Raw genomic sequence first — 15,530 nt, forward strand, 5'->3', positions numbered from 1 at the left:
TTTGAAGCATTACTCCTTTCTGTTTTTTTTTTTTTTTTTTGAGTATATCCTTTCTGTTTCATGTTTCAGAAATCAACAATGTGGCCAGGTAAGTTCCTGTTATATTCATTATTCAATGATTTTTTTAAGATGATGTTGTATTGGAAAAAATGATGCATTTTTTATAACATGTTGTGTTGGGAAAAAAAGGATGCGATGAGAACATTTGATGCCATGTGTTGTTTTCTCTGGCACAAATCACATATTCAAACTTATTAAAATATTTTTCTTAATTCTTCTCATATTACCTGGAACGTTGAGAATGCATTGATGTCTGCTTTTCATAATGCAAAGCAAGCAAGTTTACAGAAAGACTTTTGTGTAATTTGTATTGGTACCAATGACATGATAACCTTTACTTTTTCTTAGATGGATGAGCGCAATCGAGATAAATTGATTTATAGGCTGTTCATGATGGGCAATGCTGTGACAAAGTTTGAATGGAAAAATATCTTAGTTGTATTTTTTTGGTTTGGTTGAAATGTAGGGTAAAAGTGAAATATTGAGTTTTTTTGGATGTAATTCTGTTGAAATCTGAGGTACAATAGCTAATACATACTAGGATTTCTTGCAACATTGAAAATTAGATTTGGTATGTACCAGTTAGTAAAGTAGATAGTAATAAAATAGTAACAATAGTACTAATAATACTAATTATATATGCCTACACTACAGATCGTATGGAAAAAAATAACATTGATTGTTTATGGCATCATCTGTACAAGATAGCATTCTCCAAATTTACAAGTTCTAATGGCGTTAATTTTTGTTGATCTAAGCATTCTCCATCTGTACACGAGTACTGGAAATACTGCTTTCATAGTGTTTTCATAAAAATGTTTTGTTCAGAAATAATACTTCCATAAAAACGTAATAATCAGAAATATAGTAATAATAGCAATAGTGCTTCACAAAAATGTTTTGCTTTATGTACTCTCAACTTCAAGATACACATCCTATTAATTACCAAGCTCAGTGAAATGGGTCAGTCTGACCCACCATCTCAGTACCATCATCAGTACAGATACAATGTTATTGTACATTATACTGATATAAGGGCAAAATGGTCACAACTAAATAAAATACATGATAATACCACAAGTTACTTCAGAATTTTAATTCCCTCTTTCCCCCTTCCCTCCGAGTCTGCATCGTCTACATTAACTCAAAAGAGCATCTTTTAAGTTAATACATATCGGTTGTCCAATTGTAAACGGAGCCCATCCAACCCTCGCCTAAAACATAGGGGGGCCTTTAATATTAGTGCGGATTTAATTCGCACGAATCTTAAAGCTGATCAGACAGTTCAGATGTATTAAACTCAAAAGATTCCTTTTTTGAGTTACTGCATAGGATACGAATTCCTTTCCTCCCGTCTCCCTCCTAAATTATTTTTGGAGCACAACTTGAAGTTCAAGCACCCAAAGTGACAAGTATATTGAAAAAAAAAAATGAAACAATTGAATGTGTGCACCCCTCCACAAAGCTATCCCAAAAGCCACATTGTTGCTGAAGTTGTAGGTGTGTGTAAGATATCAATTTAATGAGGCCGAGTTGAACTACCAAGAACCAATTTCTTGAAAGCGGTGGAACATATCTCAATGATGCCGATATAATAATTTTTCAAGACAAATTCTTCAAGAACAGGACATCCCAACAAAAGCTTTTTCAAAAAATTATCACTTAATTGTAACACGACCAAGGTTAAGGGTTTTAAGACAAGGAAGGTTTACTGAGACTATTGTGAAGAGGCATAGCTGAAGATCTCAAGTTATGCCTCTCCACAATAGTCGATCCTCTTAAAGCCATAGAACCCAAGCCAGTAAACTTTCCTTGCCTTAAAACCCTTAACGTTGGTAGTGTTGCTTCTAGGAAGAAGCTTTTACTGGGGTGTCCTGTGCTTGAAGAATTAGTGCATAAAAGTTATTATATCAGCATCATTGACATATGTTCCAACACCGAAGAAGAAATTGGTTCTTGGTTCTAGGTCAAAATATAGACTCTGTTGAGTCCACGGCTGAGACAGTTACTCACGGGCACATGTCTATCAGTTGGTAGGACCCACCTATTACCACCTGTGGCATAAAGGAATAATAAGGTCTCATAAAATCTGATATGACAAAAAAAATAAAAATTGTAGGCTACTTTGTTATATGTATAGTACATTATTTCAATCTAAGAATAAGCGCTGCTACATTCTCTTGGTTCCTTATAAAAGGCTGACTTAATAATCAGAACCCAGAAACCTTAACTACACGACCATGTACACATAAAAACCCCAATTAAAACAAAAACAAAAGGGGCGATTAGGTACCAAGCAGGTAAAAAAAATACCTAAACAAAAATAAGAACTGAAAAATTGCAAATAGTTGATTTATATTTTCAAATAATTTAAATGAAATTTCAGATCTGAGCATAAACTCACCTCATGGGATTGGGACAACCCTCTTGTTCTTGTGCAATTATAGTCTTCTTTTTAAATGAAAATATGAAACTGAAAGCTTCTACAAAAAGTATAATAATTGTTGATGGAAGCTAGAGAGGGATTGTAAGAGTTCTAGGCTAGAAAAAATGAGCACGAAAAAGGAATGGAGGCTAATTAGAGAGAGAGAGAGAGAGAGAGAGAGAGAGTGAAGTCAGTGAACCTAGAGGCTATAGCTAGGGTTTCGAAATAAATAGCAAAAGTTGGGGTTTTGTACAGGCCGGTTAAAATGACAAGCCCAAGAAATTTCGTTGCAAAGCCCAAAATGGTTTAAAAAAGAACAGTTATTAGTTATATTGCATGAATACGGGTATGGGTATTGTATGAGATACGACAGAAGTACGGTAACATGGTAATTTTAAAAAATTTAAGATATGATATGGCTATTATATATATTATTTTATTATTATTTTAATTTATAATTAATTTAATACTTGTATGATATGGCAAAAAATAATTGAGTGATTATAACACTTATATTATTAATTTATGTTAGTTTATAATTTAAATAAATGCGATATTGACACTTATATTTAATTTATGTAGGCCATTGTCACAGAAATTTAACACTTGTATTTAATTCAGCAACTCATTACACCTAAAGTAAGTGCTACAAAAAAAGTTTCATCAATAGTCCGGATATATAGTTTTTGGTATAGTCATAAATCGTGAGTTACTCTTTGACAGGGTGGAACCAAGATTTAAATATAGAGGGAACTTTAGGTGGAACCAAAATTTAAGTATAGGAGAACTACGTAATTAAAGTTGAGAGGTGTTAATACATATAAGTGGGCGTTTGGTTCATGCTATAGGTCATTTCAGGGAATAGAAGGATTTCAGGGAATATTATTTCAAGACATGTGTCATTATCATGTTTGGTTTGCGTATAGCTATTGCTTCAACATTCCCGAAAATAAGTCATTCTCATGTTTAGTTTACACATAACTATTACAATGGCTATAGACATAACTTCACTATTTATTAATTATTAACTAAATGACATTATTTTATCATTACAGTACATTTATGGTCAGGTTTGGTGTCAATGTATCCTGACCATAGATATCACATATTTTACAAGATGTAGTATTTATAGATAATAAATGTTCAATGTACCGAATAAAGATATCACTACAAACTCTGTCACATAATATGTCAAATAAAGATATCCAATACAATAATTTTACAATATTAAAAATCATTACACAGCATTATAAAATATTCAAGAGATCACTACATAGTAGGTACAAAAAAAAACTGGATATTCATTTTCTCAGCCTTGAAAAAAAAATGATATTTTCTCACCATGCCAGATTCTATGACCAGCCAAACTTATAATCTAGCACAGCAAGTACGAGCGAAAACAGGTACATGAGATATGCCACGAAACAATTCCACGGAGGGAAGTTGGTGCAGAAGATCGTAAAGAGACTCATGACAATGCACACAATCAGGATAACAAGCACTTCTGATGAAAATTCCCATGTCAGATCCTTCACATAGACCAGTGCCAGGAACACCGCTAGGTAGTGTGTTATTCATAGTTGCTCCACCATAGATCTGAAAAATGAAACATTTCCAACAACAATTTAAGTTGAGACACAAAGCACTATTTTTTTTATCAATGAACTAACCAACTCCAGCTTGCAGCGAGTCGTACCAGTACCGGCTTGTGTATTGTCATATCATCTTGTGAGTGTACCGGGTACCTTGTACCGTGGACTGTTAAAGATAAGAGAATGGTATATTCACAAATTAAATCCGTCCTTCCAAAATTTCTAATTTCCTTCATAATCCTTTGTTCCTTTTGCAATGTGATATGGCTACTTCACTTGGGTTGGAGTTGCGACTGGTAAGATCTGCCACGGTCACCGAGACGATCTCCTCTTGTACCAGTATAGATGCTATTTAATTCAATGTTCCAACTGGTACAAACTGCAGCTGCCACAATATCTCTTCTTTTTGAGTAAAATTAGGGATCTATGCCCCTATTCGACCATTAATTTTTTTTATATTTGCAAGGAACCAACCATAAATTTAACTTCTTTGAAAGGATCCAGAAATTACTTTTTGTTCAAATTTAGAAGTTGCTCTTATTGCAGTGAAGATGCAGGCATCTACAAACCAAAATTACTATTATCTAGTTTTGCCTTTTGACTACCCAACATACATGCTCAAAGTGCAATTGATTTATTAATCAGATACAAGACAACAACAAAAAAAAAAAATGGAACAAACTGAGCTGTACCAGTATGTCAGTATGCCTTGGTATTGCACAGTACAACACAATGATGGGACCATTTACCTCTTTATATTTTATTAAGAAAATGAGTAGTATTTGAACCTGAGTAGGTATTATCTTTGAAAAATGTTTGCCAGCCTTTGATCTCACTTAATTCCTTCTCCTGAAATAACATAAAATAACATAAACACACAGTAAGTGTCAATCGAAAGAAAGAAGTAGAGTTTGCTTTTAATCACCATTGGAGAATAGACTAGAAGCAAATAAGAGCAGAATTAACGCAGGAGAGAAAGAATGAAAGGTTGCATAAAAACTATTTCTAAGGATATGTCACTGCTCTACACAGTACACCATACGAATCTTAATTCAGTTAGTTAGGCTTTCTTAGATAAAATTGTTTATGACAGATGAGTAAATCAAAATCCAAAATATTGTGCTAAGAAATTCAAATGTATGAAAATTTTGGAAAAAAAAGTACAATTGCTTCTACTGGTACTGGTACATACTAAGAACCAGACTAATTCCCAAAAAAGAATCCAGCACTATTCTTATTTGGAAGTTGATTTAATTTGTCAGAGAAATATTTATAGAAAAACTTACTTTTTTACAGGTCATGAACAATGTTGGGTTTTGACTGTTCAAACCCATTGATTAATAGTGTTGGGGTTTTGACTGTTCAAACCCATTGATTAATCATGTTGGGGTTTTGACTGTTCAAACCCATTTATATGCTTAAGGTGCGGAAAGAGTAAAACAAAACTTTTACATCTACCTTAAGCTACAGATTAAACGAATCAAGAAGATCTGTTTAATCCTATTTACAGATCTACTCCATAATTGATTTTCTAAAACATTAAATCTATTTATCAATTAAATAGATTAATATAACATGTTTATACCTTGTTTCCAAATCACAGTTGGAATGCAGACCGAGCGAGTAGAGCCTCACCAGGGAAGGAATTGACTCGGAGTATCACACGTGTGATACCTCTATTGGTTATCCACCGGGACTAACCAGAGAGAGGTTTATTTCTTTTGCCAGAAATACTATAAACCACGGTATTCTGCAAAAACACTATTCACCGAAAAATTTGTTTCAATCAAATTTGCTAATTAAACCAAATCTGAAATACCGCGAAAATTCAGTAAAACACTATTCACCAATCGAAAAACCGTAAATAGATAAAGAGAGAAATCCAATTAACGAAGTAATCAGATTAACACGTGAATTAGTGAGTTTTCTCTTTCACCTATGCCCCTATATTTATAGGCAAATGAGGAGGTTCGCCAAAAGACCGAAATACCCCCGGACTTGCCAAAATTACATTTTTGCCATTTTGGATGTGGCATTCAAATTTGATTTTGCAACTTCATATTGGTTAGATTAGTTTAATGGATTATAAACCCATTAACCCAAACCCACTATGAATAGTAAATATCCAAATCAAATATGTATAATTGTCATGTACAATTATATTCGTTTACGGTTTTCGTTTGGTAATTTTTATACAACATGTCAAACACGTTTATAAACAAACCTGTGTTTCTGTTTGTCATTCTAAATGACGTACAATTAATTATAATTAATTATACCAAGTATAACTAATTATAACCATTAGTTTTTGCTTTGTCATTTTTAACATGACAAATATAATTTAATTATAACACGTATAATTAATTATAACCATCTTAATATTGATCATAACCAATTTATAATCAATCACAATAAGATTCTCCGATTAACTCCTATATGGTGTGACCCAATAGGATCTGTGTTATGTTGGTAAATAGAATTAAAACTGTTTTAACTTCTATAATCATAGGAGGCATCTGGCAGTATACACTATGACCATCCAATTACACAGATGATGCTGTACTGTACAATATCACGATCCAGTAAACAATTTACTTGTGTCTGTTCTTCTGTCTCATAGCTATCAGATCAGTTTCAAGGTAGATGTGTGTCATTCTTGCTAACTGTATCTTTTCTTGATCTTAAGTAGATTATCAAATATAATTACTCTTGTAATTATACCGCATGCAGATAATCTAACTCTACCAAGGGGCCCAGTGATGCTATAGCTCGTATAGAGATACGAGGGACAAATAGTATTCTTGGCAGACTATCACTTCCTCAGCTAAGCTATACATATGGAAATGCTACCGTTATGACTGCTTTTTACAGACAACGTTAGATAACACTCACACATACATATTTCTTAGTGGGAACGATAAATACCTCATACTGTAGAACTTGACACTGAATGAAAACATAAATGACACGAACACAATTCTATTTAATGTTTCATTCGGGGTCTGTCAAATACCATGTTCATAGAACATGTATCCATGTGATTAAAATGACATCTCGTGTCAGGTGGTTTGTAAAACTTAACCATCTTTTAATCCACATGCTAACCTTATTGCGGTAATTAGTGTTCCTGCTAATTACCTTGGTCAGTGACTTTTAAGAGTATTTATTATCTATATTATGGAGTTTCACAATTTTAGTCATGAACTCGAAATGATCCATAATTTCAATAATACTCAAGACAACAAAATGATATATAAATAAACATTCAATTCATGAACAAAGCTTTATGATAATTTATCGTATTATTGACTTCTAGATTATTACAAACTAACAAACAATTGATTTAATTTATCATTTTCTAATGATCACAAAGGCAAAGGACACAATCTAAGTCATGAATTTTATGTTGGCACCATGATTTGATTTGATTACAGGTCATGCATATCGCTCCGACAAAATAAGGCAAAGGACACAATCTAAGTCATGAATTTTATGTTGGCACCATGATTTGATTTGATTACAGGTCATGCATATCGCTCCGACAAAATTTTATCGTAGCACCATGATTTAATTTTTCCGTCAATTTTTGGATTGGAATTGGGAAAGGGTAGAGCGCAGAGAGAGATAACAAACCTGATCGAAGATGGAGTGGAGTCAGAGAACAACACTTTAATCGTAGATAGCTAGAGAAATCGTAGAAGAGAACCTTTAATCGTAGAAGAGAAATCGGAGACGGAGGTTGAAGAGAAGTCGGAGTCGGCGATCGGAAAGAAGAAGAAAAGATTGTTAATCGAACAAATAAAATAAGAAGCGCGTGCGTGCGGTTCGTCTGATATCCGCGGAGTGGGAATGGAAAAGTTCCGTCTTTTTTTCAGCTATGACGATGATCGTTCATGGGAATCAAGATAGTCAGGAATCATTCATTACCATGTCTATTCTCATGTTAGTTCTGCCAAACGCGGTAATCACATTCCATAATATTGAGATGCCAGGGAATGCTGCTCCAATAGCACGAACCAAACGCCTCCAAATAAATTAGTAAGGGAGGCTATGTAAAGTTGGGGGTGCTTAGGATCCCAGCTTACACTAATCCGCACCTGCTCCCTGGCAACTCGATCAGTGCTCTCTTCTCAACTGCAACGAGACAAAAATAATCAAATCAATTTGAATTCGTGAATTTGTATTACCCAAGATAACAACATATTTTTGTTTGGATCAAAATCTACATGCTTATTAAAGCGGCCCTGTGCGTTCCACCTCGAGCCAGATTGGTGCGGATTCCTATCAAACGGCTGTACTGCAAACATAAATATTTTGTTACCTCAGAGGACATGGATTCATTGATGTGTTGGATTTGAAGAATTGCTAAGTTTAAAGGTTTAGCAATACAAACGGAGTCACTGGACAACTTTGGTATTTCGATGTAGAATGTATGTGACGTACCCCAATTTACCTTAGATTCAGACACCTGAGGTAACAGAAATTTTCAGTTTTGATCTGAACCGTTCGATCTGATTTGGCAAGAATATTAAGGGGCATCTGTATTCCACTTCGGGCCGGATTGGGCCGCATTCTAATCGGACGGACGGGATCTAAACTAAAATATTCTGTTACCTCAGTCAGAGATAATGGACTGCAGTGTTCCACAGTTTTACTTGCTAGCATCTCTTCATATCTAGTTGGCTTGCTTGCTTTGGTGGTGGTGGTTGGACGCAGGACTCAATTTTGAACTGGGCCTCTTCCGACTGATTTGCCAAGCCCTGACACTGAAAAATCGCTGAACATCTGGAGCTCTTCCCAGTTCCCCCCTATTCAGATTCCTCTTCTATTCTCTCAGCGGCTATCACCACATCTGGGCCCCACTCGGGTCTTTTCTCCGGCTCCCCACGTCTGGGCCCCACTAGTTTTCCTTCATAAGTGCCGGTAGCCTGGTACGAATCTCCTTTTTATTTTCATACTTTTCAATGTCTATTTTATTTCTTTTATAATTTCAGTTTTTTTTTTAATTTTTTTTTATTTTGCTAAGATGGTGGTGTTATATTTTCCTTTAAATTTCATTTATGATGACACAAGTTGTGTATAGATTTCATGGTTTAGTAGAATGGGTAATGGGATGAAAAAAACCCCAAAAAGAATAAAAGATTACAACATTCATTTTGAGGCAGCGCCTGTAGAATTCATTGTTCAGTACCTGCTTCATTACCAGCGGGTACTGGGTACATGGTTAATTTGCATGTCAGTCCTCCAATTATTTTATAATTTGTCTTGCTCTCAGTTATGCTGATTTTTGTGAACCGGTGGTTGGAGAATTGAGTGCTCATTGCATGTTAAGTTCCAGCACATACCAGTACATCAAAATAACCAGGCATCTGAGTTGATTGCATATATTATTTATAAACATGCAGTAGTCCTGGTCAGGTGCAGTATGTCAGCGCCCTCTCTGTATTTCAAGTGTACCAATTATCTAATTCTTCTGTTACCTTAGGTGATATAAATTCCCCAAGCCTCCCCGCCTCTTCTTTTAAACCGTTCTCATGTTTTCTCTTTGATTATTAAATTTCAGCTGGATCACTTTTGAAGGTCAAGTCTTTCTTTTCAGTTTGAACTTTGAAGAGAAAGCAATACAAAGTTTTAATTTCTCCATGCAAACTGCACTGACAGTAACATCACTTGCTGGTAATCGCAATTTCTGCTTTTCGCCCAATTCACTGAGTAGGAGCACATCTACATTTATTCATGCTCCCCTCAATTCCACTTCTACATCTAACCTCACATTGAATTCCCCGGTAAAGGTACCTCCTACTTACATTGCTCCTCTTTTCTGTCTATAATCTATCGCAATTCAGACATTTTATTGATACCGATTAGATTATATGAGTATGATAATGACTTCCTATGTTTTGACCATTCAATTGAACATAGGGCTTTACAAGCCTGTTAATATTACCATCACAATCATTGCAATTCCTTAGAATTTGAGAATGAATTGAAAGAAAAATAATTTCATTGATTGTATTGATTATCATTACCTTTTTTTTTTAAATCATGGGTTGGATTATCATTACATCACATTGCTTACAAGGGTTTATATAGGCTAATTAGCCATTATTATATTTCCAAATTATTCTACTAGCTAAAGTGTTTATATAGGCTTTCCTATTACACAAAATCTAATCCAGTAGATTGAACCTAATTGATTGGATATGAATGTGATTGATATTGTAATCTTGGAGGGACTAAATGGTAAGTTTCCTACATTTATGGTAGCATCAGCATGGAAGAGAGCACCTCCTTGGAGAATTGAACCCGCAATGTGAAAAATCATGCCGCAATGTCTCATCTCTCCTGCTTCACTATGCCAATAATGGTCTCTTTGCTGAAGCACAGTCCCTTTGTGATGAAATCCTATACAGCTCCTTCTTTGCCCCCACCAGTAATAGTAACATAGATCTCGATCTCGTCTCAAGCCTGATTCAATGCTATGCTCAAATGAATCGCTTTGAGGATATTCTTCCAATTATAGATGATATCACTTTGCGAAATCGTACCGACAATGAAATTTCCCGAAGTGTGTATTCTCTCGCCGTTTCTTGCTTCGGCAAGGCCGGTTTGTTGAAGTTAATGGAGGAAACTCTTTACAAAATGACATCAAAGGGTCTGAAAATCGATTCCTTTACGGGAAATACTTTTGTCAAGTATTACAGTTGTCATGGTTCAATTTCTGACATGGAATATGTGTACCAGAGGCTTAAAAAATCTCAAATTTCGGTTGAGAAAGATACAATCCGTGTTATGGCTTCTAAGTATATAGGAGAGAGGAAATATTTCAAATTAGGGGAATTTGTTAAGGATGTGGGTTTAGGCCGATTAAATGTGGGCAATTTGCTCTGGAACCTTCTTTTACTGTCATATGCTGTTAATTTTAAAATGAAGACTCTACAGAGAGAGTTTCTGAACATGTTGGATAACGGGTTTAAACCCGATTTGAACACATTCAATGTCAGAGCTCTTGCCTTTTCAAAAATGTGCATGTTTTGGGATTTGCATTTGAGTGTAAACCACATGAAAAGTGAGCGTGTGGGACCCGACCTAGTGATGTATGGTTGCTTTGTTGATGCTTATTTGGAGAGAAGGCTTGGAAGAAATCTTCCTTTTGCATTAGAGAAGATGGGTATGGGTCGTGTACCTGTTGTACGTACCGACCCGTTAGTGTTTGAGGCGTTTGGCAAAGGGGATTTTCACACAAGTTCCGAGATTCTTTTGGAATCTGTCAAGAATAAGAGATGGTCATATGCCGAACTCGTGCGGATATATTTGAAAAAGCGTTACAGGAGTAATCAGATATTTTGGAATTACTGAAACATGCAATTTTTAGTTTTATGAGGGCTAAATTGAAAGAATGATGAAATGTACAGATGTTTGCTATCCTTGCTTATAATAATAATGCTGATAGCCAATTGAACTATAGTTAGATTCATGTAACCAGGATTTGATGTGTAGTTAAGACTTCGTGCTGTTATCTATAAATAGAATCTGTACATGTATCAAGGACGAAATAATACAAATCATGAAACATTTAAATTTAAGAATAACTGACGAAATAATACAAATCATGAAACATTTAAATTTTATGAGATAACAAGCTGTTATCTCACGCATTACTGAACTTGTAGTCTGATGTCACTGGACTTTTAGCCTTATTTATCAGAAAATACTGTTTGTAACGAGAGCTAATTCAAGAATAACTGATAGTGGAAGCTTGAATAGTTCACCCCAACCATCTCATCCTATATAAACTACCAAAATTATTAACAATTTACAATATTAATTCATGACACAAGTCTATATACTGCATATTACAAAAGAAACACTAGTAGTTTATAAATTTTAAAAACGATATATAACTTCCCCACCAAAGTAAAATATCCACAAACTTGAAATGCTTAATATCCTTATCTACAGGAGCAATTACTTATTCATAGGTGTCCACAATATAACTTGGGTTACGATGTAAAAAAACAAGTGTAAGAAAATAAACAAGTTCAATCTCTTAACATAGGAGGCCAATATGGGAAATTGAATAGCAATTTGGCGTGTTGTTTGCGTTTGTTTTTTTGTAGAAGAGAGAAATTTTCTTATCGTCCCGAATTTTGCAGGGGAACCAATATTAAGGATAGCCATTACTGTCCAGGTGAAGAAAGACATCAATATAGTAGAAATGATGGACTTAATGGCAGATTTACAATCCCCCAATGCTACTATTACAGCAACAACAAAGCCCAATTGCATAGTGAATAGTGATACAAACAAGAAAATCAGAGAGACGGAAAAGCTAATCCAAGAGCACCTCATGCTAACCGCCTTTGTAACCACAAGCAACATTGTTGGAGACACAGAGGCTGACATGGCAATAGTGTCCAGTACGAGAAAGATGTTGTACTGCCATATTTGACGGAGGTTTGCTACTCCGTTGCCATTGTACGATCCCGGTACATTGAAAGCAGCAGAGAATGCAATTGTAGCTATTAAAACGGAAACAACTATCAGGTTCTTAGAAACTCTGTCTATCCATTTTGTTGTTTCATCTTTCCAGTTCTTCATCACTAATTTGTCTTCTCGCTGAGGACTAAAAGTGGCTCCATAAGGAGCCAGTGTTGCTACAGCACCTGCCTGTTCAGATAAATGTTATGGTTAAAACTTAAAAACCAATGCATTCTGATCATAATAACAATATTATGGTGTTTTAGGAATAAATATAACTTGTGAGACTCTACCATGAGGAAAAAGCTGCTTAATGAAACTGCATGGTCCAGTGCCGTTATGCCTTCATTGTTCATTAGCGTCGTGTCTGCTTTGCTTATTCTAAGCAAATGCAAAATTACCTCTGAATTGCCATTCATAGAGGCAAGGTGCAGGGGTTTGTTGTCTTCATTATCCCTCTCATTAACTAATTTTTTCAAATATGGTTTTCTTGAGGTAAGATTAATTATGGAGATTATATTTTTTAAATCATGACGATTAAGATTAATATCTCTACCACCATGTTGAGCCATAATATGCAGGAAATTCCAACCATTGTTGTCACGGAGCTCAAATGAGTCCGGACAATGATCAATTATACAAGAAATGGCAGAGCAATTGCGCATTTGTGCAGCAACATGTAAAGGGGAAGAACCTTCTTGATCTTTAATGTAAACAGCTAAAGGCGCTCTATCCAGAATAGATTTTACTATTGTGACATCTCCACTGGATGCTGCGTAGTGTAGTGGAGTACTCCCCGAGGCATCCCTTTTATTCGCCAATTCAGCTTTCCAATCAAGCAACATAGACGTTAATTCTGACAATGGCATACAAAATTTGAGCTGATTTTTTTTTTTTTTTTTTTTTCAAGTTCTAATTTTTTTTAGTCTGGAGACAGATCATTTAGAAGAGTAGTATTCTTACCTTGACTTTGTAGAACAGCAGCATGCAAAGCATTTTGCTGGTTTGGCCCAACAACGGATGAGTGTGAGTATTGTAGGAATGTTCTAACCATACCAATAGAATTTCTAACCACGGCAAGATACAAGGGAGACATGGAGGCATTATTCAACTCAACAGACAGTGCAGGAGCTACTGTCATGAGTACTTGTACCACATCTTCATGACCATGTCGAGTCGCCTCGTGCAGAACCGTATCTCCGTGGATGCTTCTTTTTGTGAGTACTTCATAGGCCCCAATACCGGACTCTTGAGCTAGAAATACAATAAGGGAGACGATTCTGTGGTGTCCTGATTTTGCAGCCAGGTGCAGTGGTGTTTCTTGCATGGAATTTTGAGATACTAAAAGGGTATTTTCTCTCCGGATGATTTTTTCGACAAGTTCTATATGGCCTTTTTCTGCAGCTATGTGGAGCACGGTGTACTTTTCTGCAGTGACCTCATGAAGCATACATAAACCGTCACCGTGAACTCTGCCTCCCCAATGCTTATTTGACATTTTACTCTCGTGAGTGTCTTTTAACAAAATTTTCACCTCTGTTGGATCTGTAATGGATCAGCAAAATATGAGAAATAATTAAATTAACCTAGCTCCTGAATATATTTTGATTAATAAATCAATAAAATAAATAGTCATAACGCATATGTGCCATTACCACTAACATCGTTTATGCAAGTCATCTCCTCTTGGAGTCCAAGCATCTCAATAACATGATTTATGGATCCAGATAACATAGCTTGTCGTTGAGTTCCTTCGTTTAAAGGAAGATCATCCCTGTCTCTTACATGATCAAGTGCTGATTGGAGCAGGGTTGTCATTTGTCTGTCTCCCTCTGCTAGCAAATTGACAGACATGTTGCTACAACTTTAATTTCCATGCACAAGATTGAAGATTGACCAAATTTTTGTTAGAGCAAGGAAGATGGAAACTCCTTGTACTCTTTAGAATATAGTTAAATTAATAATTTTTTATTCTTTAAATATGCCCTGAAAATCATATCATCTTTATTTATGCCCTCAAAATCATCTTATGTTTACTTATATCTCAATGCCAGTTGAATCTTTCTTAGAGGACACGTGTGATTGGCCGTAGTAAAGAAGCCTATCTTGTCCATTTTTTTTTTATTCCTATTCTTTTCTTATTTTGACACAGTTGTGATATCTCAATGACATACGTCTCTTTATTGTTTGTTGTTATTTTTTATTTTTTTCAAAAGGGGAGAGAGAATAGTACTTGGTCCTATATATTTACTATGCCATCTTTGTTTAAAAACAAGAGGGAAACATAAAAGGTCAATATTTTTAGATATTTTCGTTTGATATCTGAGGGTTTATTCCTCCTTTTTTTTGGACGCATGAGTCATGAATCATTAAAAAAAAAGGTAGAACTGTTATTGTCCGAGCTATGTTTTGATCCGGAAAAATCTCTCTTTTTTTTTTTGATGGTTACCGCCAACAGGTTAATTGATATATAATAAAAAAAAGTTATTTACAAAGTTCCAGAGCTATGTGAGAACTTGGAGTGAGGGTAGAAAATCTCTTCATATGCCAAGTCTCTATCCGGTAATGGTTCCATGATAACAACTTTGACTCAATCATTAATTGTAATTAAATTTGCCTTCCATATATTCAAATTCAGTTTGTTCTTCATTTAATTGTGTAAAATAAAAGTTGCAACACTAATTATTTTGTTTTTGTGTTTTTTAAAAATGTGGACATCACAGAAATAAAAATGAATAACAAAACATTTATGTGTATTGCAGAACTGTTCCGTACCGTGTATTCTTCCAGGTTCCAGCAGATTATGGGCAAACTGGTCAAGCCACAATATATACATCTCTTCACAACACCTGAACACCATGTCTCCCAAGTCCTTCCTTGTTCACAATTTTTGGTTTCTAACATGGATAGTTTACTAATTAATTACATGGAATTACGGAAATGATTATCTTTAGTTTCCACGTTATGCCAAG

The 15,530-nt window shown here is 35.0% G+C and overlaps 2 protein-coding genes and 1 long non-coding RNA gene across 8 annotated transcripts; 1 reads left to right on the forward strand and 2 right to left on the reverse strand.

Moving 5' to 3' along the window:
* Positions 1-968: 968 nt before the first annotated feature.
* Positions 969-2,659, reverse strand: LOC144552648 (uncharacterized). The gene is made up of 2 exons (XR_013511186.1): positions 2,465-2,659; positions 969-2,114 (listed from the first exon to the last, which is right to left on the reverse strand). It is a non-coding gene; the product is annotated as an uncharacterized LOC144552648 (long non-coding RNA).
* A 6,109-nt stretch (positions 2,660-8,768) lies between these two features.
* LOC144552916 (pentatricopeptide repeat-containing protein At3g42630-like) lies at positions 8,769-11,661 on the forward strand. Of its 6 annotated transcripts, none has more exons than XM_078300947.1 (3): positions 8,769-9,008; positions 9,641-9,869; positions 10,345-11,661. In XM_078300947.1, the coding sequence occupies exons 2-3, from the start codon at positions 9,720-9,722 to the stop codon at positions 11,434-11,436; spliced, it is 1,242 nt and encodes a 413-aa protein (XP_078157073.1). In that variant the 5' UTR covers positions 8,769-9,008; positions 9,641-9,719; the 3' UTR covers positions 11,437-11,661. The 6 variants fall into 6 exon arrangements, with proteins under 6 accessions (XP_078157073.1, XP_078157078.1, XP_078157077.1 ...); XM_078300952.1 differs by having other exon boundaries at positions 10,351-11,661; XM_078300951.1 differs by having other exon boundaries at positions 8,770-9,008; positions 9,641-9,863.
* A 360-nt stretch (positions 11,662-12,021) lies between these two features.
* Positions 12,022-14,095, reverse strand: LOC144552825 (protein ACCELERATED CELL DEATH 6-like). The gene is made up of 3 exons (XM_078300825.1): positions 13,522-14,095; positions 12,852-13,414; positions 12,022-12,747 (listed from the first exon to the last, which is right to left on the reverse strand). Exons 1-3 carry the CDS (start codon positions 14,054-14,056, stop codon positions 12,046-12,048), a joined length of 1,800 nt encoding a protein of 599 aa, XP_078156951.1. The 5' UTR covers positions 14,057-14,095; the 3' UTR covers positions 12,022-12,045.
* Positions 14,096-15,530: the final 1,435 nt, after the last annotated feature.

The sequence above is a fragment of the Carex rostrata genome, chromosome 4, assembly GCF_964058835.1.
Source record: "Carex rostrata chromosome 4, lpCarRost1.2, whole genome shotgun sequence".
In the NCBI taxonomy this organism is placed as follows: domain Eukaryota; kingdom Viridiplantae; phylum Streptophyta; class Magnoliopsida; order Poales; family Cyperaceae; genus Carex; species Carex rostrata.